Consider the following 27545-nt stretch of genomic DNA (forward strand, 5'->3'; position numbering starts at 1 on the left):
GTGAGCACCGTTGGTGTCTGTTCAACTTGTTCTAGTTGTGGCCATGTATGCCTGGTCCTATTATTGTGGTACAGGCAGCGTATTACTGTCTGTAATCAGCTGATGGTGGCTTTTGCATCGTTGTATTTTATCTCCAAGATCTCCTCATCTCTTGCTTTGGGACATCTTATTGAAAGCAGCTGTTCAGTATCTGAGTTTTTCTCAGAGAGAATGAAATCACAGCCAATTTTCATTAGAGCTGTCACAACATGGTCTCTGCAAGTCCTGTTGGTCACTGGTTTGAAGCATTTCTGCTTGAGACTGTTGAAGGACTGCAAGACAGGAAGAGTCAGTCTGGTGGTGACTGTCCATCAGGCACTATTGAAAGCCCTTTAAGTAGCTGAATGACAAGCCTGCTATTGTCATTGTGCTCTGTTTTGTTTTTGTTCTTGTTGAGAACTTTGTGTGTTTTGATTGTCCTGTCAAGAAGCAATGACGAAGGTGACACTTAGGTCTTTAGGCTTTTCTGACTGTTGACTTGTATTCCTTGTCAGGGAAGTGGCATGTCACACAGAGCCCTGCTTAGAAGTTGTTACAAAGAGTCTGCCAGACATGGTGGATTTAGTACCATTGGAATATTTTTCATTTTTTGTAGCTGTCATTGATGGGAAGGGTCTGTGAAAGCTGGAGTGATCCTTGGGGTGGGAAGGGAAATCATGTAATCAGGTGGAGTTGAATGTGGCAATGGCAGTGAATGGGACCTGGCCATTTCCTGATGTGAGCGATGAACTTGTAAAGGATCTGCATTGCATGCCGTAACCGAAGAAGAAGAGACGCGTACTTGTGTTAAGAACACATGTCCCAGAATGGTGCATCATGGGTGTCTAAAGCAAAGCCTGAGGAAGTATCGTCCCAGAGTATTGCTGTGGAAGACCCTTTCCCAGGCTCCAAGAGACGTGATTTGAAGGTCTTCCTTAACTTGAGACAATATGTGGTGTTGAAATGGTCTGGATGTCATTTGAGGCATAATGCCTTTCATCAGTTGTGAATCTCTCTTTCTCCTCTGGGACATGTTGAATGAGAAGGAAAAACTTCAGGCATCACAGAGCAGTGGACCAGGAAGTGGACGGGGTGATTTCCCTCGAGGCAGGGATGTGTTGTCCTTGTGTGGAGGGCTGGAACTGCATTAGATCAGGTTGCAGAGGGCATGTCTTGTGCAGGTCAGAATATGTGAAAGGAAGGCATTTTGACTCCCTCCCTTTCCTGCTGTTGCATGGATTCTGTGTAGAGTTGCAGTTGCTTGTGATCACCATGTCTCCGCTCTCTACAAGCCATGCTTGTGTCCCCTGTCTTTTTCTATGCGCATTGAAAGTATACCAACTTTTTCACTCTCTTTACCACCAGAAAGTTGTTTGTAAAGGGGAAGATGCATCTGAAATCATGTTATACTTTTCCCTTTATGAGTATGCCGCTAGAGTGCTTTGGAGTACAGAGGTAGAAGAGCACAGCCAGAGGTCAAGGCAAGAAGGAAACTGGTTTGAAGCACGAACCAAGGTGTTTTGTTTGAGAATGGCTTCAGAGGATCTGACTGTGCCAGTTGTATGCATTCTGCGGTGACCGGCCTCGCTTGTGTCCCTGGAGTGCTGGTGAATGTGGTGTGATTGTTTCCTTGTGCCCAGCTCATGCTCATTACAGCTGGATGCAGTTGGTGGGGTGTCTGATGCTCACGATACAGCAATGTTGGAGTCTTGCACCTTCACACAGAGAGCTGGTAATGGAACATGAGATAGGGGAGCACCTTTGGTGTTTGTTCAACTCGTTCTTCTTGTATTCTACTGCTGTTGGTTTTATGGACTTACAATCGCCTTATGTGTAATCCTCTTACTTTTTTTTTTCTTTTTTAATTTTCACATCTCTGTTGGCGTGCATCCAAGAGGTCCTCAGCTCCTGGTTTGGAACATCTTACTGAGGCTAGTTGTTCAGTATCTGAGGTTTTCTCTGACAGAATAAAACCAATACCGATTTTGCTTCGAGCTTTCATGACATGAGCTCCACAAATGCTGTTTCTTTTTGTTGTGCAGCATTTACACCTGAGATTGCTGAAGGAGTTCAAGACATGAAGGGTGGTGATGGTGGTCCTGCAGACACTATTCTTTGTCATTCAGTGTGCCCTTGAAACCTTTCTAACGAAAATGTCTTTGGTTGGTTGGTTGTTGTTTTTTTTGGTTGGGGACCTTGTGAAATCTTCTTGCCATGTGTGGTTCCAGAAAGGTGCCTGAAACTGCAGAGCTGCTGGAGTTGTGATGTTGAGACATTACTCAGAAATGCATTCCATTGAGGCACATGATACAACTGTACTCTCATCTTTGCCTGTTTGTGGCCTTTCATTCCTGACCAGAGAAATGGTTTGACATACGGTGTCCTGATTTCACGTGCTTTCAACATTGGCATTCACAGCCAGCCCCTTCAAAATCCCCAGAAGTTTTCATTGGAAGATGTAACACATGCATGCATAGAGTTGATGTTATCCATAAGAGTGCTTTGCTTGTCAACATCTGGGGTGTTCTTTCACAAAATGAAATGAGCACCCATTGCCTTTTGGGCTGTTACACCATCACCTTTAGAAATCGTGTTGCTCATCCCCCTGTAATGTTTGCATCTGCGATTGCTGAAGCACTGAAAACTGGAAGGGTCAGCTGCAGAGGATGTGCTGGAGACAGTGTCTATGTGATTCTGTTTGTATGCTTCTCTGTGGTGCTTTTATTCATGGGAAGGTTCTGCAAGAGCTGGAGTCAGCCTTGGGGTGTGGCGAGCAAGTGTGGTATCTGGTGGAGGTGAACATGTCAGTGGCACTGAGTAGGACCGGGCCATTTTGTATGTTCCCAGGGTGATCTTGGGCAGGGTGATCTTGCCTTGTGTTTGCTTGCAACTTGCTGGAAGCTGATGTTTTCCTGGGATGACCTCCCTTTTTGCAGTGGAAGTGAGTGCCGAGGACCTTAAGGAACCTCATGCTGAAGGTGACACGTGGACATCCATGGTTCCCTTGCTGAGAGCAGGACGAACACTGCAGTTAGAAGAGGCTGGTCAGGGCCTCATCCTGTCAAGGTCTGTGTGTCTCCAAGGAAGGCTATTTGTGTCAATCCCTGGCCCAGTGTTCTAGGGCCTCCCCAGGTTCTGTGTAGAGTTTTGTTTTTGTCTGCCCACTTGGTTTTCGTTCATCTCACTCTTCTGTACCATGGTCCTGGATTTGCAGCAGTCTGGCAGATGGCCTTTGACTCCTGTGTTCCTGAGCATGAGGAGTGGTGGCTCCACCAGGAGCTGCTGTAAACATTTTCCATCGGTCCAGCTTTCTCTGTTTAACACTGAGATTGCAGAGCCAGTGCATAACCTTGCGAGTGCCGTTTGTGAATTGGGGAAGAGCCTGGCAATTGTGGGAGAAGGCGAGGCTCTGCAGAGGGTGATGCTCAGAGGTGGGTTTGGAGCTGGATTGTGTCGGTGGGGTGGAACATTGTTCAGGTGTTGTGGCAGTGATTTTGTGAGCAGCACAGAGAAGTGGTGGGCATTCGATTGTGGGGAGGGTGGTACTGAGCAGGAAATGAGCCTTGTGTGTGGGAAGTGGTTGCAACCGGAGTGTGGCATTGGCCAAGAAGTGTGGAGAAGGGAAAGAAGTGCTGTCTGTGTTTATGATGTTGGAAAAGGTTGTGTTTCGATGAAGGGGAATGGGATCCTTTGGTTTTATTCTGTCCTGCATGATGGCTTCCTGTGTGATAGCTGTGTGTCATGGAGCACCTCACACTCTCCCACGTCTGAGGAGCTTTTGCTAAGCTCGATGATTTCTGTTCAGTCCAGCTTCCCTAGAAATCACTGAAGACTTTAAATGAGAATTTCCCTTTTAAACCAGTTCTCCATTGTCCTGGTTCCAGTTAGGACAGAGTTAATTTTCCCTCATAGTAGCTGGTAGGGTGCTATGTTTTGGATTAGGATGAGAAGAGCGCTGATAACATGCTGATGTTTTAATTGTTGCAGAGCAGTGTTTACACCAGGCCAAGGACTTTTTGGCTTCTCGCTCTGTCCTGCCAGCGAGCAGGCTGGGGGTGCAGCAGGAGCTGGGAGGGGACAGACCCAGGACAGCTGACCCAAACTGGCCAAAGGGGTATTCCATACCATCTGACGTCATGCTAAACAATATATAGGGGTGGCTGGCCGGGGTGGGGGGTCGGCTGCTCGGGGATAGGCTGGGCATCGGTCAGCGGGTGGTGAGCAATTGCATTGTGCATCACTTGTTTTCTTACACATTATTATTATTAATACCATTATCATTATCACTATTATTATTATTATTGTTATTGTTATTATTATATTCCTGTCTTAATAAACTGTCTTTATCTCAACTCACCGGCTTCACTTTCCCGTTTCTCTCCCCCATCCCAGAGAGGGAGGGGGGAGGGTGAGCGAACGGCTGTGTGGTGTTTAGCTGCCAGCCGGGTTAAACCACAACATCCATGCATGAATCTATTCATTTTTCTGAGCAAGCAACCACTGATGCTGCCCGTAAGTTGTTCATATTCAAAAAAAAAAAATGTTTGAGAGACAGATGTATGTATTTTTTTCTGTTAAAAAAAATGAGTGAAAGACTCACCTGAGCTATATGGAGGTCTTGGAGCCTGTTTGAAGTGGGCATCCAGGTCGTCTGGTGTGCGGTGGCTCATCAGAGAAATTCCTGGGGAGACATGGTCCTCATGAGTGCTAAGGGAAGCTGTACAGAGCAGAATGGAAGGCGGCAAGGAAGAGAAAGAAGAGGTTTTGCCTCAGAGCATGTCTGAGCTAGCTTGGAAGAGAGGTGCAGGCATTTGGAAAGCATTTTGATAAAGGAGGAAAAAAATGAAGAGGAGGTAGAAGAAAAGGAAAAGTAAAGAGAAGAGGAGGAGAAGCAGATGTATAGAAGGAGTGAAGGAAAGGAAGGAAGCATGAAGAAACTGTAGGATGAATGAAATAAGTAAGAGAAAAGGAAATAAGGAACTGAAAGAATGAAGGAACTGGAAGAGAGGTAGAGAACAAATGAAGAAATAATCTGAGAAAGAAAGAGAGAAGAAAGAAGTCGAGAAGAATGCAGGCAAGCAAGAAGCAAGCAAGACAGAGAGTGGAAGAGAAACAAAGGAGGGAAGAGCCAGGGAAGGAAGGAAAGGAAGCAAGAAAGAAATGAAAGGAAGGAAATTTAGGAAAATACGGAAAGGAAGGAAGCAAAGAAGCAAAGCCGGATAGAGGAAAGAAATGAAAGTTGGATGCTAGTGAAAGAAGGAAAGAAGACGTTCACAAGAAATTAGGGAAGCAAGAAAGCAACCAAGACAGACAATGGAGAAGAAGCAAAGTAGGAGGAAGACAGGAAAAACAAGCAAGTGAGGAAGAGGAGCGTCCGTCGGCGTGGTGCGTGCAGGGCTGGGAGCCGGTCGGTGTGCGGGGAGCGTCGTGTGGAGCGCAGCGCTGCGGGGCTGTTGCCCCCTCGTTAGCGCTGCTGTCTCGGCCTGTGCTGGGCTCGGTGGCGGCGCCGTCGGCGTGGTGTGTCCCGCGAGTGCCGGGGGCGTCCCGCGAGTGCCGGGGGCGTCCCGCGAGGCGGGGGCGGCGTCGCTGCCGTGCTGGCGGCGGCGGGCGCGAGTGAGGCGGCGGAGCACACGGTGTCGCTGCAGGCTCAGGAACGGCGCGGGAGCGGCGGGAGGGCGGCTCCGCCCCGGGGCGGCGGGAAGGGCGGCTGTGCGCGCGGGGGGAGCGGCGCGGGGCGGGCAGGAGAGCGGCGGCGGCGGCGGCGGGAGCCGTGCGGGGCGCGGGCGGCGGCGGCGGCCATGGCGGTGTGCGTGCGGGCCGTGGTGCGGGTGCTGGTGCTGCAGGCGGCCTGGGCGCTGGGCGGCGGGCAGGTGCGCTACTCGGTGCCGGAGGAAGCCAAGGGCGGCACGGTGGTGGGTCGGCTGGCGCAGGACCTGGGCCTGGAGGCGGGCGAGGCGGAGGCGCGGCGGCTGCGGCTGGTGGCGCAGGGCCGGCGGGCGAGCGTGGAGGTGAGCGGGGCGAGCGGGGCGCTGGTGGTGAGCTCGCGGCTGGACCGGGAGGAGCTGTGCGGGAAGAGCGCGCCCTGCGCCCTGCGCCTGGAGGTGCTGCTGGAGCGGCCGCTGCGCGTCTTCCACGTGGAGGTGGAGGTCACCGACATCAACGACAATGCCCCGCTCTTCCCCGCCGCCACCAAAAACCTCAGCATCGCGGAATTAACGACGTTGCCGGGGTCCCGCTTTCCGCTGGAGGGCGCGTCGGATGCGGATATCGGAGCCAACGCGCAGCTCTCCTATACTCTCAGCCCCAGCGAGCACTTCGCTCTGGACGTGAAATCTTCAGATGATGGTAGGAAGTCGCTGTTCCTGGTGCTGACGAAAGGTCTGGACCGCGAGTCTCTGGCCGAGCACCGTCTGTTGCTGACGGCGAGTGACGGGGGCAGGCCGTCGCTGACGGGCACGGTGGAGCTGGTGGTGTCGGTGCTGGATGCGAATGACAACGCGCCCCAGTTCAACCAGTCGGTGTATAAAGTGCGGCTGCCAGAAAACTCGGCGGAGGGGACTCTCGTGGCACACGTGGGTGCCACAGACCCGGACGAGGGAATTAATCACGAATTTTCCTTCAGCATCGTCAGTTCAGTTCCTGCTGCCAAGAGAGATGTCTTCAGCATTGATCCGCAGACGGGGGAGATCCTTCTGCGGGGCCCCCTGGACTTTGAAGAAGTGCGCTTATACGAGTTACAAATCGCGGCGAGAGACAAGGGCGTTCCTCCGTTGTCGGGGCACTGCGAGGTGGTGGTGGAGGTGTTGGACGTGAACGACAACGCGCCCGAGGTGTGGGTGACGTCGCTGTCGGTGCCGGTGGCCGAGGACGCGTCGGTGGGGACGGTGGTGGCGCTGCTGAGCGTGTCGGACCGGGACTCGGGGGCGAACGGGCGGGTGCGGTGCGCGGTGTGGCCGCCGTCGCCGTTCGGGCTGGTGGCGACGTTCGCGGGCTCGTACTCGCTGGTGCTGCGGGAGGCGCTGGACCGGGAGCGGGTGTCGGAGTACGAGGTGGAGGTGCGGGCGGAGGACGGCGGGGCGCCGCCGCTGCGCGCCAGCCGCGGGCTGCGGGTGCCGGTGTCGGACGTGAACGACAACGCGCCGGCGTTCGCGCAGGCCGTGTACACGGTGCTGGCGCGGGAGAACAACGCGGCGGGCGCGGAGCTGGCGCGGCTGTGGGCGCGGGACCCGGACGAGGCGGGCAACGGGCGCGTGAGCTACTCGGTGGCGGAGGGCGGCGCGGGCGCGGGCGCGGGGTCGGGGTCGGGGCCGGGGTGGCGTCCGGCGTCGAGCTACGTGTCGGTGGACGCGGAGAGCGGGCGGCTGTGGGCGCTGCAGCCCCTGGACTACGAGGAGCTGCAGGTGCTGCAGTTCGAGGTGCGGGCGGTGGACGCGGGCGAGCCGCCGCTGTGCGGCAACGCCACGGTGCAGCTCTTCGTGGTGGACGAGAACGACAACGCGCCGGCGCTGCTCCCGCCTGCCGGCGGCGGGCCGGGGCCCTGGGCTGCGGGCGAGGCGTCGTCGTCGTCGTCGTCGGCGGGGTCGCTGTGGGCGTGGGCGGCGTGGGGGGCGCCGGCGGGGCAGGTGGTGGCGAAGATCCGCGCGGTGGACGCGGACTCGGGCTACAACGCGTGGCTGCGCTACGAGCTGTGGGAGCCGCGGGGCAAGGGCCCGTTCCGCGTGGGGCTGTACAGCGGCGAGGTGAGCACGGCGCGGGCGCTGGAGGAGGCGGACGGCCCGCGGCAGAGGCTGCTGATCGTGGTGCGGGACCACGGGGAGCCGTCGCGCTCGGCCACGGCCACGCTGAGCGTGTCGCTGGTGGAGGGCGCCGAGGCGGCGCTGGCGGCGGCGGGGGCGGTGTCGGCGGGGGCGGGGCTGCGGCCGGCGGCGGGCGCGGAGGGCGGCGCGGCGGCGGCGGCGGCGGCGTCGGCGACGAACGTGTGGCTGGTGGTGGCCATCTGCGCGGTGTCGAGCCTGTTCCTGCTGGCGGTGGTGCTGTACGGGGCGTCGCGCTGGGCGCCGCGGGCGGCCGTGCTGGCGGGGCCCGGGCCGGCGACGCTGGTGTGCGCCAGCGAGGTGGGCAGCTGGTCGTACTCGCAGCGCCAGAGCCGGAGCCTGTGCGTGGCGGACGGCGCGGGCAAGAGCGACCTGATGGTTTTCAGCCCCAACTGCCCGCCGCCGCCCGGCCCCGCGCCGAAGGAGCCGCCGCAGGAGCCGCCCGCTCTCCTGGACACGGTCAGTGCCACTCGCCCTCCTCTTGCCCTTTAATCTTTCTCCCTTTTCCTTGCCCTTTAAAATCTTTTCCTCGCTCTCTTCTGCTCCTTCCTCGTTCCTGCTCCCGCCTGCCCCCTCGAGGGGGTTGTGGCAGCCGGGCGCAACCCCCAGGCCCGCGGCCGCTCGGTGCTCGTCAGGTGCTCGAGCTGCGACTTCCGACAGCGCTGTGGCCTGGGTCTGTGCCCCAGCGCGGGTCCTGCCAAGGGCTGTTGTGCTCGGAGCCCCGCTCCTGCTGCCAGGACAGGGCCCTTCTAGAAACCTCTTGTGCTGTACAGGGTCAGCTGTGAAGTCATCTCTTCATGCGTTATGTCTGATACCTATGGTACCTGAATATTGATGTCTTTCCTTCTCACACACTGTTACAAAGGGACATGGTGCAGGTGAGCACCGTTGGTGTCTGTTCAACTTGTTCTAGTTGTGGCCATGTATGCCTGGTCCTATTACTGTGCTACTGTCTGTAATCAGCTGATGATGGCATTGGCATCTCTGTATTTGTGTCTCCAAGATCTCCTCATCTCCTGCTTTCGAACATCTTATTGAGGCTAGCTGTTCAGTATCTGAGTTTTTCTCATAGAGAATGAAATCAGTGCCTGTTTTCATTAGATCTGTCACAACATGGTCTCTGCAAGTCCTGTTGGTCACTGGTTTGAAGCATTTCTGCTCGAGAATGTTGAAGGACTGCAGGCCAGGAAGAGTCGATGTGGTGGTGACTGTGCAGCAGGCACTATTGAAAGCCATTTAAGTAGCTGAATGCCGAGCCTGCTGGTGTCGATTTTTTGTATATTGTTTTTGTTCTTGTTGAGAACTTTGTCTTTGTGTGTTTTGATTGTCCTGTCAAGAAGCAATGACGAAGGTGACACTTGGGTCTTTGGGCTTTTCTGACTGTGGATTTGTATTCCTTGTTAGGGAAGTGGCATGTCACACACAGCCCTGCTTAGACGTTATTACAAAGAGTCTGCGAGACATTGTGCATTTGGTATCATTGGAATATTTTGCATTTTTGTAGCTGTGATTGATGGGAAGGGTCTGTGAAATCTGAAGTGATCCATGGGGGTGGGAAGGGAAAAAATGTAATCAGGTAGAGATGAATGTGGCAATGGCAGTGAATGGGACCTGGTAATTTCCTGATGTGAACCATGAACTTGAAAAGGAAATCAAGTCTGCATTGCATGTCATAACACAGGATGGAGAGATGCGTACTTGTGTTAAGAACACACGTCCCAGAATGGTGGATCATGGGTGTCTAAAGCAAAGCCTAAGGAAGAATCGTCCAAGAGTGTTGCTGTGGAAGACCCTTTCGTAGACTCCAAGAGACAGGATTTGAAGCTCTTCCTTAACTTGAGACAGTATGTGGTGTTGAAATGGTCTGCATGTCATTTGAGGTATACGCCTAGTGTGTATATTGCCTTTCATTAGTTGTGAATTTCTCTTTCTCCTCTGGGACATGTTGGATGAGAAGGAAAAGCTTCAGGCATCGCAGAGAAGTGGACCAGGAAGTGGAGTGGGTGATTTCCCTTGAGGCAGGGATGTGTTGTCCTCGTGTGGAGGGCTGGAGTTGCGTTAGATGAGGTTGCAGAGGGCATGTCTTGTGCGGGTCAGAATATGTCAGGGGAAGGTATTTTGACTCCCTCCCTATGCTGCTGTTGCATGGATTCTGTGTAGAGTTGCAGTTGCTTGTGATCACCATGTCTCCGCTCTCTACAAGCCATGCTTGTGTCCCCCATCTCTTTTTATGCTCTTTGAAAATATACCGACTTTTTCACTCTCTTTACCACCAGAAAGTAGTTTGTAAAGGGGAAGATGCATCTGAAACCATGTTATACTTTTTCCCTTTATGAGTATGCCACTTACTGCTTTGCAATACAGAGGTAGAAGAGCACAGCCAGAGGTCAGGGCAAGAAAGAAACTGGTTTTGTGCATCAGTCAGGGTGTTCTGTTTGTGGATGACTTCAGAAGATCTGACTGTGCCAGTTGTATGCATTCTGCGGTGACCGGCCTCGCTTGTGTCCTTGGAGTGCTGGTAAATGTGGTGTGATTGTTTCCTTGTGCCCAGCTCATGTTCATTACAGCTGGGTGCAGTTGGTGGGGTGTCTGATGCTCACGATACAGCAATGTTGGAGTTTTGCACCTTCACACAGAGAGCTGGTAATGGAACATGAGATAGGGGAGTACCTTTGGTGTTTGTTCAACTCGTTCTTCTTGTATTCCATTGCTGTTGGTTTTATGGACTTACAATCCCCTTATGTGTAATCCCCGTATTATTATTTTTTTTCTTTTTTAATTTTCACATCTCTGTTGGCGTGCATCCAAGAGGTCCTCAGCTCCTGGTTTGGAACATCTTACTGAGGCTAGTTGTTCAGTATCTGAGGTTTTCTCTGACAGAATAAAACCAATACCGATTTTGCTTCGAGCTGTCATGACATGAGCTCCACAAATGCTGTTTCTTTTTGTTGTGCAGCATTTACACCTGAGATTGCTGAAGGAGTTCAAGACATGAAGGGTGGTGATGGTGATCCTGCAGGCACTATTCTTTGTCATTCAGTGTGCCCTTGAAACCTTTCTAAGGAAAATGTCTTTGGTTGGTTGGTTGTTGTTTTTTTTGTTTGGAGACCTTGTGAAATCTTCTTGCCATGTGTGGTTCCAGAAGGATGCCTGAGACTGTAGAGCTGCTGGTGTTGTGATGTTGAGACATTACTCAGAAATGCATTCCATTGAGGCACATGAAACAACTGTACTCTCATCTTTGCCTGATTGTGGCCTTTTGTTCCTGACCAGAGAGATGGTTTGACATACGGTGTCCTGATTTCATGTGCTTTCAACATTGGCATTCACAGCCAGCCCCTTCAAAATCCCCAGAATGTTTCATTGGAAGATGTAACACATGCATGAATAGAGTTGATGTTATCCATAAGAGTGCTTTGCTTGTCAACATCTGGGGTGTTCTTTCACAAAATGAAATGAGCACCTTTTGCCTTTTGGGCTGTCACACCATCACCTTTAGAAATCGTGTTGCTCATCCCCCTGTAATGTTTGCATCTGAGATTAATGAAGCACAGAAAACTGGAATGGTCAAATGCAGAGTGTGCTGGAGACAGTGTCTATGTGATTCTGTTTGTATGTTTCTTTGTGGTGCTTTCATTGATGGGAAGGTTCTGCAAGAGTTGGAATCAGCCTTGGGGTGTGGCGAGCAAGTGTGGTATCTGCTGGAGGTGAACATGTCAGTGGCGCTGAGTAGGACTGGGCCATTCCTGATGTTCCTATGGTGATCTGGTGATCTTGAGCAGGGCGATCTTGTGTTTGCTGGCAACTTGTTGGAAGCTGATGTTTTCCTGGGATGACCTCCCTTTTTGCAGTGGAAGTGAATGCCGGGGACCTTAAGGTAGCTTGTGTTGAAGGTGACACGTGGACATCCGTGGTTCCCTTGCTGAGAGCAGGATGAACACTGCATTTCGATGAAGCTGATCAGGGCTTCAGCCTGTCAAGTTATGTCTGTCTCCAAGGAAGACTATTTGCATCACTCTTTGGGCTGGTATTCCAGGGCCTCCCCAGGTTATGTGTGGAGTTTTGTTTTTGTTTGGCCACTTGGTTTTCGTTCATCTCACTGTTCTGTACCATAGGCCTGGATTTGCAGCAGTCTGGCAGATGGCCTTTGACTCCTGTGTTCCTGAGCATGAGGAGTGGCTGCTCCATCAGAAGCTGCTGTAAATGTTGTCCATCGGTCCAGCTTTCTCCATTTCACTCTGAGATTGCAGAGCCAGTGCAAAGCCTTGAGAGTGCCATTTGTGCAGGGGGAAGAGCCTGGCGGTGGTGGGAGAAGGCGAGGTTCTGCAGAGGGTGATGCTCAGAGGTGGGTTTGGAGCTGGATGCTGTCTGTGGGGTGGAACATTGTTCAGGTGTTGTGGCAGTGATTTTGTGAACGGCACGGAGAAGGAGTGAGCATTTTGCAATGGACAGGATGGTGTTGTGTAGGAAAAGAACCTTTTTTTGTGGGAAATGGAGATGCTGGGTGGAAGCCAGAGTGTGGCCTTTGCCAAGAAGTGGGGAGGAGGGGAAGAAGTGCTCTCCATGTTTACGCTGTTGGCAAATCTTGTGTTTCAATGAGCTGGAATGGGAGCCTTTGTTTTTTTTTTTTTTTTTTTTCTCCGGTATGATGGCTTCCTGTGTGATAGCTGTGTGTCAGGGAGTACATCACACTCTCCCGTGACTGGGGAGCTTTTGCTAATCTTGATGATTTCTCTTCAGCCCAGCTTCCCTAGAAATCACGGAAGATTTTAAATGAAAATTTCTCTTTGAAACCAGTTATCCATCCATGAATCTGTTACTTTTTCTGAGCATGCAACCGCTGATGCTGCTGGTAAGTTGTTCATATGCGAAAAGTATGTGTTTGAGAGACAGGTGTATGTATTTTTTGCTGTTTAGTTGTGTTCCCTTTATGTTGGATGGACTGAACATTGCCTGGGGAATGCCTGTAGGTTTGGAGCCTTCTGGGTAATATGTGGACGCCAATGGGGAGAGCAGTTTCTCCCAGTGGCAACAGTTCCTTCCCCTGGTCTCTGCCTGGTGTCAGAAATAGAGGAAATTTCTGAGGAGACATGATGGTGTAGGTGTAATCTTTGTGCACTTGCCTTCCTCCCAGTCTTTGTACTAGCATAGCTGGTGTTGGTGGAGATGGTGGGTTTTTTCTAGCAGGGCTCATTCCAAAAAGTGAATGAGTGTATGGGAGCAGTGCGTGGTGTCCACTGATTTCAGAGGTGTCCCACATCTGAAGGAAATTTTTCTATCCAGCTTCCCCAGAAATCTCTGAAAACTTTCATTGAAATTGTTCTTTATAAGCAATTCTCCTGTCATGGAAATGCTTCTTTTTCTAAACAAGCAAGCACTGATCCTACAGGTAAGTGGCTCCTGCCCAAATAAGATGTGTTCAAGAGAGCAATGCACAATTTTTGCTAATAACTGTAATATGTTCTTGTTGGGTGGAGGGAATGTATCCTGGGTAATGGCTGTAGTTTTGGAGCAGCAGAGCCCTGCTGCCTGATCTTGTTCCTTTCCTGTTGCTTCCCACCTCGGTGTGAGCAGGCAGCAGGACAGTCATGAAAGGTTGCAGTTTGTGAAAGTGAGTGAAAGACTCACCTGAGCTGTATGGAGGTCTTGGAGACTGTTGGCAGTGGGCATCCACGTCCTCTGGTGTGCAGTGGCTCATCAGAGAAATTCCTGGGGGGACATGGTCCTCATGAGTGCTAAGGGATGCTGTACAGAGCAGAATGGAAGGCGGTGACGACGAGGAAGAAGAGTTCTTGCCTCAGAGCATGTCTGAGCTTGATTGGAAGAGTGGTGCAGGCATTTGAAAAGCATTGTGATAAAGGAGGAAAAAAAAAGAAGAGGAGGAAGATCAGGAATAGTAAAGAGGAGAGGAAGAGAAGCAGATGGATAGAAGGAGTGAATGAAAGAAAGGAAACATGAAGAAACATGTATGATGAATCAAAGTAGTAAGAGAAAAGGTAAGAAGGAACTAAAAGTATGAAAGAAATAAAAGAAAAGGAAAGAAGGCGCTGAAAGGACAAAACAAGAAACAGGAAGACAGGTAGAGAACAAATGAAGAAATCTAAGAGAAAGATGAAGGAAGGAAGGAAGGAAGGAAAGAAAGAAAGAAAGAAAGAAGACATCAAGAAGAATGCAAGCAAGCAAGAAGCAAGGAAGAAGCAAGCAAGAACCAAGCAAGAAAGAGAATGGAAGAGAAACAAAGGAGAAAAGCGCCAGGGAAGGAAGGAAAGGAAGGAATGAAAGAAGTGAAAAGTAAATTTAGGAAAATTAGGAATATTTAGAAAATATAGGAAATTTAGGAAAAGAAGGAAATTTAGGAAATGGAAGGGAAGGAAGCAAAGAAGCAAAGATGGAAGGAGGAAAGAAGTGAAAGAAGAGAAAGAATGAAAGTAGACGTCCAGAAGAATGTAGGCAAGTAAGAAAGCAAGCTGGAAAGCAAGCAAGGCAGAGAATGGAGGAGAAGGAAAGGAGGAGAGAGACGAGAAAGAAAGGAAGGAAGCAAGCAAGCAAGGAGGAGCGTCCGTCGGCGTGGTGCGTGCAGGGCTGGGAGCCGGTCGGTGTGCGGAGAGCGTCGTGTGGAGCGCAGCGCTGCGGGGCTGTTGCCCCCTCGTTAGCGCTGCTGTCTCGGCCTGTGCTGGGCTCGGTGGCGGCGCCGTCGGCGTGGTGTGTCCCGCGAGTGCCGGGGGCGTCCCGCGAGTGCCGGGGGCGTCCCGCGAGGCGGGGGCGGCGTCGCTGCCGTGCTGGCGGCGGCGGGCGCGAGTGAGGCGGCGGAGCACACGGTGTCGCTGCAGGCTCAGGAACGGCGCGGGAGCGGCGGGAGGGCGGCTCCGCCCCGGGGCGGCGGGAAGGGCGGCTGTGCGCGCGGGGGGAGCGGCGCGGGGCGGGCAGGAGAGCGGCGGCGGCGGCGGCGGGAGCCGTGCGGGGCGCGGGCGGCGGCGGCGGCCATGGCGGTGTGCGTGCGGGCCGTGGTGCGGGTGCTGGTGCTGCAGGCGGCCTGGGCGCTGGGCGGCGGGCAGGTGCGCTACTCGGTGCCGGAGGAAGCCAAGGGCGGCACGGTGGTGGGTCGGCTGGCGCAGGACCTGGGCCTGGAGGCGGGCGAGGCGGAGGCGCGGCGGCTGCGGCTGGTGGCGCAGGGCCGGCGGGCGAGCGTGGAGGTGAGCGGGGCGAGCGGGGCGCTGGTGGTGAGCTCGCGGCTGGACCGGGAGGAGCTGTGCGGGAAGAGCGCGCCCTGCGCCCTGCGCCTGGAGGTGCTGCTGGAGCGGCCGCTGCGCGTCTTCCACGTGGAGGTGGAGGTCACCGACATCAACGACAATGCCCCGCTCTTCCCCGCCGCTCTGGTAAACCTCAGTTTATCGGAAAACTCGCCTCCCGGTTCCCGTTTCCCGCTGGAGGGCGCGTCAGATGCGGATATCGGAGCCAACGCGCAGCTCTCCTATACCCTCAGCCCCAGCGAGCACTTCGGAATAGAGGAAGAAAATAGTGACTTACGCAGTAAATCCCTTTTTCTTGTATTAAAGAAATCTCTGGACCGCGAGTCGCTGGCCGAGCACCGTCTGTTGCTGACGGCGAGTGACGGGGGCAGGCCGTCGCTGACGGGCACGGTGGAGCTGGTGGTGTTGGTGCTGGATGTGAACGACAACGCGCCCCAGTTCAACCAGTCGGTGTACAACGCGCGTTTGTCTGAAGATGCCTCAGAAGGGACATTGGTGGCGCGGGTGGGCGCCACCGACCCGGACGAGGGAATGAATCGGGAACTGACATACAAGATTGGTAACTCTAATCCATCATCTGCCTCCGACGTTTTCCGCATTGATGCAAAGAGCGGTGAAATCCGACTGACGGGACCACTAGATTTTGAGACAGTGCCTTTATACGAGCTACACGTGAAGGCGCAAGACAAGGGGACGCCCCCGTTGTCGGGGCACTGCAAGGTGGTGGTGGAGGTGTTGGACGTGAACGACAACGCGCCCGAGGTGTGGGTGACGTCGCTGTCGGTGCCGGTGGCCGAGGACGCGTCGGTGGGGACGGTGGTGGCGCTGCTGAGCGTGTCGGACCGGGACTCGGGGGCGAACGGGCGGGTGCGGTGCGCGGTGTGGCCGCCGTCGCCGTTCGGGCTGGTGGCGACGTTCGCGGGCTCGTACTCGCTGGTGCTGCGGGAGGCGCTGGACCGGGAGCGGGTGTCGGAGTACGAGGTGGAGGTGCGGGCGGAGGACGGCGGGGCGCCGCCGCTGCGCGCCAGCCGCGGGCTGCGGGTGCCGGTGTCGGACGTGAACGACAACGCGCCGGCGTTCGCGCAGGCCGTGTACACGGTGCTGGCGCGGGAGAACAACGCGGCGGGCGCGGAGCTGGCGCGGCTGTGGGCGCGGGACCCGGACGAGGCGGGCAACGGGCGCGTGAGCTACTCGGTGGCGGAGGGCGGCGCGGGCGCGGGGTCGGGGTCGGGGTCGGGGCCGGGGTGGCGTCCGGCGTCGAGCTACGTGTCGGTGGACGCGGAGAGCGGGCGGCTGTGGGCGCTGCAGCCCCTGGACTACGAGGAGCTGCAGGTGCTGCAGTTCGAGGTGCGGGCGGTGGACGCGGGCGAGCCGCCACTGTGCGGCAACGCCACGGTGCAGCTCTTCGTGGTGGACGAGAACGACAACGCGCCGGCGCTGCTCCCGCCTGCCGGCGGCGGGCCGGGGCCCTGGGCTGCGGGCGAGGCGTCGTCGGCGTCGTCGTCGTCGGGGTCGCTGTGGGCGTGGGCGGCGTGGGGGGCGCCGGCGGGGCAGGTGGTGGCGAAGATCCGCGCGGTGGACGCGGACTCGGGCTACAACGCGTGGCTGCGCTACGAGCTGTGGGAGCCGCGGGGCAAGGGCCCGTTCCGCGTGGGGCTGTACAGCGGCGAGGTGAGCACGGCGCGGGCGCTGGAGGAGGCGGACGGCCCGCGGCAGAGGCTGCTGATCGTGGTGCGGGACCACGGGGAGCCGTCGCGCTCGGCCACGGCCACGCTGAGCGTGTCGCTGGTGGAGGGCGCCGAGGCGGCGCTGGCGGCGGCGGGGGCGGTGTCGGCGGGGGCGGGGCTGCGGCCGGCGGCGGGCGCGGAGGGCGGCGCGGCGGCGGCGGCGGCGGCGACGAACGTGTGGCTGGTGGTGGCCATCTGCGCGGTGTCGAGCCTGTTCCTGCTGGCGGTGGTGCTGTACGGGGCGTCGCGCTGGGCGCCGCGGGCGGCCGTGCTGGCGGGGCCCGGGCCGGCGACGCTGGTGTGCGCCAGCGAGGTGGGCAGCTGGTCGTACTCGCAGCGCCAGAGCCGGAGCCTGTGCGTGGCGGACGGCGCGGGCAAGAGCGACCTGATGGTTTTCAGCCCCAACTGCCCGCCGCCGCCCGGCCCCGCGCCGAAGGAGCCGCCGCAGGAGCCGCCCGCTCTCCTGGACACGGTCAGTGCCACTCGCCCTCCTCTCGCCCCTTAATCCTGCCCTTTTTCTCTCCCTCATCTTTTCCTTCTTCATTGCCCGTGTCCTCGCTCTTTAATCTTGCCCTCTTCCTCTCCCTTACCTTCTAGGTCCCCGTTTCCGTCCTCCCCCCGACCTCCCCACCCCACCCCCGCTGCCTCCTGCCCCCTCGAAGCGGGTTTGGCAGCTGGGCGCAGCTCCGGGGCCCGTGGCTGCTCGGTGTTCGTCAGGTGCTCAAGCTGCATGTGGCCTGGGTCTGTGCCCCAGCGCGAGTCCTGCCAAGGGCTCTGTACTCGGATCCCCCCTCCTGCTGCCGGGACAGGGCCCTTCCTCTGGTGTAGCTAGAGTACCTGAAGACTTGCCGATGAATGTTTTCTTCATGCTTTTGGTCAAGATGTGGTGGTGGAGGGGTTAGCTGTGAAATCTTCTCTGCATGCATGATGCTGGAAAGTAGATCTATCTGATGCTGATGACACAGTGATATTGGTGTCTTGCTCCTTCTCACCCATGGTTTGAAATGGGATGTGTGGCAGCTGAGCACCATTGGTGCCTGTTCGACTTCTAGTTGCGGCCATGTATGCCTTGTCCTATTCTGGCTATTGTCTTTAATTAGCTGATGGTGTCAGTTTACCATTTGCATCTCTGTGTTTGCGTCTCCAAGCTCTCCTCAGCTCCTGGTTTGGAACATCTTACTTATGCTAACTGTTAAGTATCTGAGCTTTTTCTCAAAGAGAATACAATTAATGCGGATGTTTATTGGAGCTATCATGACATGGGTTCCATAAATGCTGTTGTTTACTGGTGTGTAGCATTTCTGCACAAGATTGCTGAAGGACTGCAGGCCATGAGGAGTCAGTCTGGTGGTGAAATCCCACCAGACAGTATTCACTGCCTTTTAAGACTCTGAATGCAGAGTGTGCTGTTGTTGTTCTGCAGTTTGCTGTTGTTTTTTTTGAGACCTCTGTCTTCCTGTGTTTTAATTGTTCACTCAAGAATAGATGCTGAAGGTGACACTTGGGCCTTTGGGCTTTTCTGACTGTGGAGTGATGTTACTGGTCAGGGAAGTGGCATGTCACACACTGTTCTGTTTTCTTTCAAAGAATCTGCCAGACCCCATGTGTAGGAATCCATTGGCATGGTTTTGCAGGTTTTGGAGCTGTTATTGATGGGAAGGGTCTGTGAATGGTGGAGTGAGCCTTTGGGGTGAGAGGAGAAGGTGTGTAATCAGGTGGAGGTGAATGTGGCAATGGCACTAAATGGGACTTGGCCATTTCCTGATGTGATCCATAACCTTGCCATTTTCAGATCTCTGCTGTTTGCAAGCCATACCAGTGTGGACTTTTTTTTTCTATGCCCCTTGATGTCTGTGCCCCAGAGAGGGGCTTTGAAAGGACTGGAGTGCGCAGAGCATTGCTCCTGCTGCTGGGAGAAGATGAGATGAGATGAGATGGCTGAAGGAGCTCAAGACATGAAGAGTTGTCTGCCTGTGAGAGTTCAGCAGGCACTACTCACTTCCTTTGGGGCTACGGAGGTCAGAGTGTGCTGATATCAGATGTGGTTTCATGCCCCAAAGTCTTTCATCCTGTTGCCTGATTCTCCTGTGAAGGCGACATGATGCAAGGTGACAACTGGGACTTGAGGGTTTTCTCTGTCCGTTGTGTAAGCAGCTCCACTTTGGTTCTCACAGTGAAGTTACCATGAAAGGAGAAAAGGCAGTTTAGCCTTTCCCTGTTGCCTCTAATCCTATTCAGTAAAGCTAGAAATTCCAGAAATTCAGCTGTGAGCTCTTTCTGAGGATGAGAGGCAGCGTACTATTCATGCTGCCCAATGTCTGCCTTGCTTTGTGTATTTGGAGGCTTTACCTCTTGTTTTCCCTGTGTATCCCCATCCTGCATATAGAGGAAGCTTGAGTAAGCTGAGAGCACGGCAGCATGATTTATGTAGGATGGCACCTGGGGAGGCATCCAAACAAGTGACTGGAGAAATCAAGGGCACGTGTGGAGAAGGGTGAGCTTCCTGAGGGCCCTGTGTAGTCGAGTTCTGCATGTCCTCCCTCCCTGTTGTTGTGATGTTCCTGCTTGTGAAGACATCTGCCATAGGTGCCTTTAATCATGTCTGCCTGAACATTGAGCTTTTCCAACTAATGATGTTTCTGCTTGAGTTGTCTCAGAACATCCCGAGATCTTTCCTCTGCTCGTATTCTTTGGAGGGACAGGAAGAAGTGCTGTCTGTATTCTCAGTGTTATCCAGACCTTGTGGTCCAATGAAGTGGAATGAGATCCTTTGGTTTTCTTCTGTCCTGTAATGAAAACATCCCACTCTGTTGTTTTACTTCTTTCACATTGCAAATATGCTGGTTAAGGTGGATGGCATATAGTCTGCTGAGCTGTGGCTGCTGCCAGAGAGCAGACACTTGAGCAGTTGGCTGTGAGTGTGGGTGCTGGTTGAGAGTGGATGTTGTCCTTGAGAGAATGTCATTGGCTTTCAGGTGTCCCTCTCACTTCCCGTGTGATAGCTGTGTGGCGGGGAGCACCACACACTCTTCCATGATTGGGGAGCTTTTGCAAAGCTTGATGATTTCTGTTCTGTCCAGTTTCCCTAGACATCTCTGATAACTTTGAATGAGAATGTCCCTTTTAAACCAATTCTGCATCCATGAATCTATTTTTTTTTCTTGACAGACAACCACTGGACAACTGGGAAGTCATTCATATGCACTTGTGTTGTTTTTGAATTGCTAAGAAATGTGTTCCACGGAGACACATGAAACAATTGTACTTCCCTCTTTGCCTGGCTGTGACCTTATTTTTCCCCCTAGAGGAATGCTTTGACATGCGGTGTCCAACTTGCTGTGATCCATTGGCATTCACAGCCACCCCCTTCAGAAGCCCCAGAATGCTTCATTGCAACAAGAAGTAACACATACATGCATAAAGTTGACATCATCCGTAAGAGTACTTGTGTCATCAACATCTGGGGTGTTCGTTAACAAATTGAAATCAGCACCCATTGCCTTTTGGGCTATCACACCATCACCTTTAGAAATTGTGTTCCTAATCCACCTGTAATGTTTGCATCTGAGATTGCTGAAGCACTGAAAACTGGAAGGGTCAGCTGCAGAGGGTGTGCTGGAGACAGTGTCTATGTGATTCTGTTTGTATTTTTCTTTGTGGTGCTTTCATTGATGAGAAGGTTCTGCAAAAGCTGGAGTCAGCCTTGGGCTGTGGTGAGCAAGTATGGTATCTGGTGGAGGTGAACATGTCAGTGGCACTGAGTAGGATTGTGCCATTATGGATGTTCCCAGGATGATCTTGAGCAGGGCGATTTTGCCTTGTGTTTGCTTGCAACTTGCTGGAAGCTGATGTTTTCCTGGGATGACCTCCCTTTTTGCAGTGGAAGTGAGTGCCGAGGACCTTAAGGAACCTCATGCTGAAGGTGACACGTGGACATCCATGGTTCCCTTGCTGAGAGCAGGACGAACACTGCATTTAGATGAGGCTGGTCAGAGCCTCATCCTGTCAAGGTCTGTCTGTCTCCAAGGAAGGCTATTTGTGTCAATCCCTGGCCCAGTGTTCCAGGGCCTCCCCAGGTTCTGTGTAGAGTTTTGTTTTTGTCTGCCCACTTGGTTTTCGTTCATCTCACTGTTCTGTACCATAGGCCTGGCTTTGCAGCAGTCTGGCAGATGGCCTTTGACCCCTGTGTTCCTGAGCATGAGGAGTGGTGGCTCCACCAGGAACTGCTGTAAACATTTTCCATCAGTCCAGCTTTCTCTGTTTAACACTGAGATTGCAGAGCCAGTGCAAAACCTTGCGAGTGCCGTTTGTGCAGGGGGAAGAGCCTGGCAGTGGTGGGAGCAGGCGAGGCTCTGCAGAGGGTGATGCTCAGAGGTGGGTTTGGAGTTGGATTGTGTCGGTGGGGTTGAGCAACGTTCGGGTGTTGTGGTAGTGATTTTTTGAGCGGCACAGAGAATGGGTGGGCATTTGGCAATGGGCAGGATGATACTGAGTAGGAGATGAGCCTTGTGTGTGGGAAAAGGTGATGCTGGGTGGAATCCAGAGTGTGGCATTGACCAAAAAGTGGGGAGGAGGGGAAGAAGTGCTCTCCGTGTTCATGATGTTGGCAAAGCTCGTGTTTTGCTGAAGTGGGAATGGGATCCTTTGGTTTTCTTCTCTCCTGCACGATGGCTTCCTGTGTGATAGCTGTGTGTCATGGAGCACCTCACACTCTCCCATGACTGAGGAGCTTTTGCTGAGCTTGATGTCTTCTGTACAGTCCAGCTTCCCTAGAAATCACTGAAGACTTTAAATGAGACTTTCCCTTTTAAACCAGTTCTCCATCCATGAATCTATTCCTTTTTCTGAGCAAGAAACCACTGATGCTGCTGGTAAGCTGTTCCTATGCAAAAACTATGTGTTTCAGAGACAGATGTGTTTAGTTGTGTTTCCTTTATGTTGGATGGACTCAACATTGCCTGGGGAATGCCTGTAGGTTTGGAGCCTTCCGGTGAATATGTGGACATCAACAGAACAGTTTCTCTCAGTGGCAACAGTTCCTTCCCCTGGTGTCTGCCTCGAGTAATGAATAGAGGAAATTTCTAAAGAGGCATGATGTGGTGGGTGTAATCTTTGTGCACTTGACTTCCCCCAGTGTGGGGAGGTGTTGCATAGTTGGTGTTGGTGGAGATGGTGGGTTTCTTCTAGCAGGGCTCATTCCAAAAGTGAACGAGTGTATGGGAGCAGTGTGTGGTGTCCAGTGATTTCAGAGGTGTCCCACATCTGAAGGAAATTTTTCCATCCAGCTTCCCCAGAAATCTCTGATAACTTTCATTAAAGTTGTTCTTTATAAGCAATTCTCCTGTCATGGAAATGCTTCTTTTTCTAAACAAGCAAGCACTGATCCTACAGGTAAGTGGCTCCTGCCCAAATAAGATGTGTTCAAGAGAGCAATGCACAATTTTTGCTAATAACTGTAATATGTTCTTGTTGGGTGGAGGGAACATATCCTGTGTAATGGCTGTAGTTTTGGAGCAGCAGAGCCCTGCTGCCTGATCTTGTTCCTTTCCTGCTGCTTCCCACCTCAGTGTGAGCAGGCAGCAGGACAGTCATGAAAGGTTGCAGTTTGTGAAAGTGAGTGACTCACCTGAGCTGTATGGAGGTCTTGGAGACTGTTTGTAGTGGGCATCCACGTCTTGTGGTGTGCAGTGGCTCATCAGAGAAGTTCCTGGGGGGACATGGTCCTCATGAGTGCTGTGCGATGCTGTACAGAGCAGAATGGAAGGCAGTGATGAAGAGGAAGAAGAGGTCTTGCCTCAGAGCATATCTGAGCTTGATTGGAAGAGTGGTGCAGGCATTTGGAAAGCATTTTGATAAAGGAGGAAAAAATGAATAGGAGGAAGAAGATAAGGAATAGTAAAGAGGAGAGGAGGAGAAGCAGATGGATAGAAGGAGTGAATGAAAGAAAGGAAAGAAAGAAAAAGAAAAAGAAAAAGAAGGAAGGAAGGAAGACATCGAGAAGAATGCAAGCAAGCAAGAAGTAAGGAAGAAGCAAGCAAGAACCAAGCAAGAAAGAGAATGGAAGAAAAACAAAGGAAAAAAGTGCCAGGGAAGGAAGGAAAGGAAGGAATGAAAGAAGTGAAAAGGAAATTTAGGAAAAGGAAATTTAGGAGAATTAGGAATATTTAGGAAATATAGGAAATTTAGGAAAAGAGGGAAATTTAGGAAATGGAAGGGCAGGAAGCAAAGAAGCAAAGATGGAAGGAGGAAAGAAGTGAAAGAAGAGAAAGAATGAAAGTAGACGTCCAGAAGAATGTAGGCAAGTAAGAAAGCAAGCTGGAAAGCAAGCAAGGCAGAGAATGGAGGAGAAGAAAATGAGAAGATAGACGAGAAAGAAAGGAAGGAAACAAACAAGCAAGCAGAAGCATCCATTGCCGTGGTGCGTGCAGGGCTGGGAGCCGGTCGGTGTGCGGGGAGCGTCGTCTGGAGCGCAGCGCTGCGGGGCTGTTGCCCCCTCGTTAGCGCTGCTGTCTCGGCCTGTGCTGGGCTCGGTGGCGGCGCCGTCGGCGTGGTGTGTCCCGCGAGTGCCGGGGGCGTCCCGCGAGTGCCGGGGGCGTCCCGCGAGGCGGGGGCGGCGTCGCTGCCGTGCTGGCGGCGGCGGGCGCGAGTGAGGCGGCGGAGCACACGGTGTCGCTGCAGGCTCAGGAACGGCGCGGGAGCGGCGGGAGGGCGGCTCCGCCCCGGGGCGGCGGGAAGGGCGGCTGTGCGCGCGGGGGGAGCGGCGCGGGGCGGGCAGGAGAGCGGCGGCGGCGGCGGCGGGAGCCGTGCGGGGCGCGGGCGGCGGCGGCGGCCATGGCGGTGTGCGTGCGGGCCGTGGTGCGGGTGCTGGTGCTGCAGGCGGCCTGGGCGCTGGGCGGCGGGCAGGTGCGCTACTCGGTGCCGGAGGAAGCCAAGGGCGGCACGGTGGTGGGTCGGCTGGCGCAGGACCTGGGCCTGGAGGCGGGCGAGGCGGAGGCGCGGCGGCTGCGGCTGGTGGCGCAGGGCCGGCGGGCGAGCGTGGAGGTGAGCGGGGCGAGCGGGGCGCTGGTGGTGAGCTCGCGGCTGGACCGGGAGGAGCTGTGCGGGAAGAGCGCGCCCTGCGCCCTGCGCCTGGAGGTGCTGCTGGAGCGGCCGCTGCGCGTCTTCCACGTGGAGGTGGAGGTCACCGACATCAACGACAATGCCCCGCTCTTCCCCGCCGCCACCAAAAACCTCAGCATCCCGGAATTAAATACCATGCCGGGGTCCCGCTTTCCGCTGGAGGGCGCGTCGGATGCGGATATCGGAGCCAACGCGCAGCTCTCCTATACCCTCAGCCCCAGCGAACACTTCGCTCTGGAATTAGAAAAAGAGAATGAACGGAATATCATTCCTTATCTTGTATTAAAGAAATCTCTGGACCGCGAGTCGTTGGCCGAGCACCGTCTGTTGCTGACGGCGAGAGACGGGGGCAGGCCGTCGCTGACGGGCACGGTGGAGCTGGTGGTGTCGGTGCTGGATGCGAACGACAACGCGCCCCAGTTCAACCAGTCGGTGTATAAAGTGCAGGTGCTGGAGAACGCAGAGGAGGGGACACTGTTGGCGCGCGTGTGTGCCACGGACCCGGACGAGGGAAGTAACAGTGAAGTGACTTACAGCGCGAGCAACTTTATTCCCCTGAGTGGAAGAGATCTCATTTCCGTTAATGCGCACACCGGCGAGATCCGACTCGTCGGTCCCCTGGACTTCGAAGAAGTCAGTGTGTTTGACTTTCGCATTGAGGCGAGAGACAAGGGGACGCCCCCGTTGTCAGGACACTGCAGCGTGGAGCTGGAGGTGTTGGACGTGAACGACAACGCGCCCGAGGTGTGGGTGACGCAGCTGTCGGTGCCGGTGGCCGAGGACGCGTCGGTGGGGACGGTGGTGGCGCTGCTGAGCGTGTCGGACCGGGACTCGGGGGCGAACGGGCGGGTGCGGTGCGCGGTGTGGCCGCCGTCGCCGTTCGGGCTGGTGGCGACGTTCGCGGGCTCGTACTCGCTGGTGCTGCGGGAGGCGCTGGACCGGGAGCGGGTGTCGGAGTACGAGGTGGAGGTGCGGGCGGAGGACGGCGGGGCGCCGCCGCTGCGCGCCAGCCGCGGGCTGCGGGTGCCGGTGTCGGACGTGAACGACAACGCGCCGGCGTTCGCGCAGGCCGTGTACACGGTGCTGGCGCGGGAGAACAACGCGGCGGGCGCGGAGCTGGCGCGGCTGTGGGCGCGGGACCCGGACGAGGCGGGCAACGGGCGCGTGAGCTACTCGGTGGCGGAGGGCGGCGCGGGCGCGGGCGCGGGGTCGGGGTCGGGGTCGGGGCCGGGGTGGCGTCCGGCGTCGAGCTACGTGTCGGTGGACGCGGAGAGCGGGCGGCTGTGGGCGCTGCAGCCCCTGGACTACGAGGAGCTGCAGGTGCTGCAGTTCGAGGTGCGGGCGGTGGACGCGGGCGAGCCGCCGCTGTGCGGCAACGCCACGGTGCAGCTCTTCGTGGTGGACGAGAACGACAACGCGCCGGCGCTGCTCCCGCCTGCCGGCGGCGGGCCGGGGCCCTGGGCTGCGGGCGAGGCGTCGTCGTCGTCGGCGGCGGCGGGGTCGCTGTGGGCGTGGGCGGCGTGGGGGGCGCCGGCGGGGCAGGTGGTGGCGAAGATCCGCGCGGTGGACGCGGACTCGGGCTACAACGCGTGGCTGCGCTACGAGCTGTGGGAGCCGCGGGGCAAGGGCCCGTTCCGCGTGGGGCTGTACAGCGGCGAGGTGAGCACGGCGCGGGCGCTGGAGGAGGCGGACGGCCCGCGGCAGAGGCTGCTGATCGTGGTGCGGGACCACGGGGAGCCGTCGCGCTCGGCCACGGCCACGCTGAGCGTGTCGCTGGTGGAGGGCGCCGAGGCGGCGCTGGCGGCGGCGGGGGCGGTGTCGGCGGGGGCGGGGCTGCGGCCGGCGGCGGGCGCGGAGGGCGGCGCGGCGGCGGCGGCGGCGGCGTCGGCGACGAACGTGTGGCTGGTGGTGGCCATCTGCGCGGTGTCGAGCCTGTTCCTGCTGGCGGTGGTGCTGTACGGGGCGTCGCGCTGGGCGCCGCGGGCGGCCGTGCTGGCGGGGCCCGGGCCGGCGACGCTGGTGTGCGCCAGCGAGGTGGGCAGCTGGTCGTACTCGCAGCGCCAGAGCCGGAGCCTGTGCGTGGCGGACGGCGCGGGCAAGAGCGACCTGATGGTTTTCAGCCCCAACTGCCCGCCGCCGCCCGGCCCCGCGCCGAAGGAGCCGCCGCAGGAGCCGCCCGCTCTCCTGGACACGGTCAGTGCCACTCGCCCTCCTCTCGCCCCTTAATCTTGCCCGCTTTCTCTCCCTCGTCTTTTCCTTCTTCATTGCCTGTGTCCTCGCTCTTTAGTCTTGTCCTCTTCCTCTGCCTAACCTTACCTGTCCCTGCTCCTTCCCCTGCTCCTAGCCGCCCCCTCGAGGGGGTTGTGGCAGCCGGGCGCAACCCCCGGGCCCGCGGCCGCTCGGTGCTCGTCAGGTGCTCGAGCTGCGATTGCTGACAGAGCTGTGGTCTGGGTCTGTGCCCCAGCGCGGGTCCTGTCGTGGGCTGTTGTGTTCAGAGCCCCGCTCCTGCTGCCAGGTCAGGGCCCTTCTAGAAACCTCTCATGCTGTACAGGGTCAGCTGTGAAGTCATCTCTTCATGCGTTATGTCTGATACCTATGGTACCTGAATATTGATGTCTTATTTCTTCTCACACACTGTTACAAAGGGACATGGTGCAGGTGAGCACCGTTGGTGTCTGTTCAACTGGTTCTAGTTGTGGCCATGTATGCCTGGTCCTATTATTGTGGTACAGGCAGCGTATTACTGTCTGTAATCAGCTGATGGTGGCTTTTGCATCGTTGTATTTTATCTCCAAGATCTCCTCATCTCTTGCTTTGGGACATCTTATTGAAAGCAGCTGTTCAGTATCTGAGTTTTTCTCAGAGAGAATGAAATCACAGCCAATTTTCATTAGAGCTGTCACAACATGGTCTCTGCAAGTCCTGTTGGTCACTGGTTTGAAGCATTTCTGCTTGAGACTGTTGAAGGACTGCAAGACAGGAAGAGTCAGTCTGGTGGTGACTGTCCATCAGGCACTATTGAAAGCCCTTTAAGTAGCTGAATGACAAGCCTGCTATTGTCATTGTGCTCTGTTTTGTTTTTGTTCTTGTTGAGAACTTTGTGTGTTTTGATTGTCCTGTCAAGAAGCAATGACGAAGGTGACACTTTATGAGTATGCCGCCAGAGTGCTTTGGAGTACAGAGGTAGAAGAGCACAGCCAGAGGTCAAGGCAAGAAGGAAACTGGTTTGAAGCACGAACCAAGGTGTTTTGTTTGAGAATGGCTTCAGAGGATCTGACTGTGCCAGTTGTATGCATTCTGCGGTGACCGGCCTCGCTTGTGTCCCTGGAGTGCTGGTGAATGTGGTGTGATTGTTTCCTTGTGCCCAGCTCATGCTCATTACAGCTGGATGCAGTTGGTGGGGTGTCTGATGCTCACAATACAGCAATGTTGGAGTCTTGCACCTTCACACAGAGAGCTGGTAATGGAACATGAGATAGGGGAGCACCTTTGGTGTTTGTTCAACTCGTTCTTCTTGTATTCTACTGCTGTTGGTTTTATGGACTTACAATCCCCTTATGTGTAATCCTCTTACTTTTTTTTTTCTTTTTTAATTTTCACATCTCTGTTGGCGTGCA

General features: G+C 55.1%; 3 protein-coding genes across 3 annotated transcripts; all 3 read left to right on the plus strand.

Moving 5' to 3' along the window:
• The first annotated feature begins 4604 nt into the window (after positions 1–4604).
• Positions 4605–8462, plus strand: LOC308177995 (protocadherin alpha-2-like). Its single transcript, XM_080555956.1, has one exon. It carries the CDS (start codon positions 5817–5819, stop codon positions 8322–8324), a length of 2508 nt encoding a protein of 835 aa, XP_080412082.1. The 5' UTR covers positions 4605–5816; the 3' UTR covers positions 8325–8462.
• Positions 8463–8617: 155 nt separating this feature from the next.
• On the plus strand, positions 8618–17852 carry LOC308177999 (protocadherin alpha-2-like). Its single transcript, XM_080555960.1, has one exon. It carries the CDS (start codon positions 14816–14818, stop codon positions 17312–17314), a length of 2499 nt encoding a protein of 832 aa, XP_080412086.1. The 5' UTR covers positions 8618–14815; the 3' UTR covers positions 17315–17852.
• Positions 17853–17908: 56 nt separating this feature from the next.
• LOC308177991 (protocadherin alpha-2-like) lies at positions 17909–27063 on the plus strand. Its single transcript, XM_080555952.1, is given in 2 exon segments — positions 17909–26135; positions 26137–27063. Coding segments are annotated over 2 exon segments (2574 nt in total). The 5' UTR covers positions 17909–23640; the 3' UTR covers positions 26216–27063.
• Positions 27064–27545: the final 482 nt, after the last annotated feature.

This window comes from Anser brachyrhynchus (genome assembly GCF_964034855.1).
Source record: "Anser brachyrhynchus genome assembly, chromosome: 14".
Taxonomy (NCBI): domain Eukaryota; kingdom Metazoa; phylum Chordata; class Aves; order Anseriformes; family Anatidae; genus Anser; species Anser brachyrhynchus.

Excerpts from the sequence above, each read along its gene's own strand:
- LOC308177995 (XM_080555956.1), top strand. The coding sequence starts at position 5,817 with ATGGCGGTGTGCGTGCGGGCCGTGGTGCGGGTGCTGGTGCTGCAGGCG.
- LOC308177999 (XM_080555960.1), top strand. The coding sequence starts at position 14,816 with ATGGCGGTGTGCGTGCGGGCCGTGGTGCGGGTGCTGGTGCTGCAGGCG.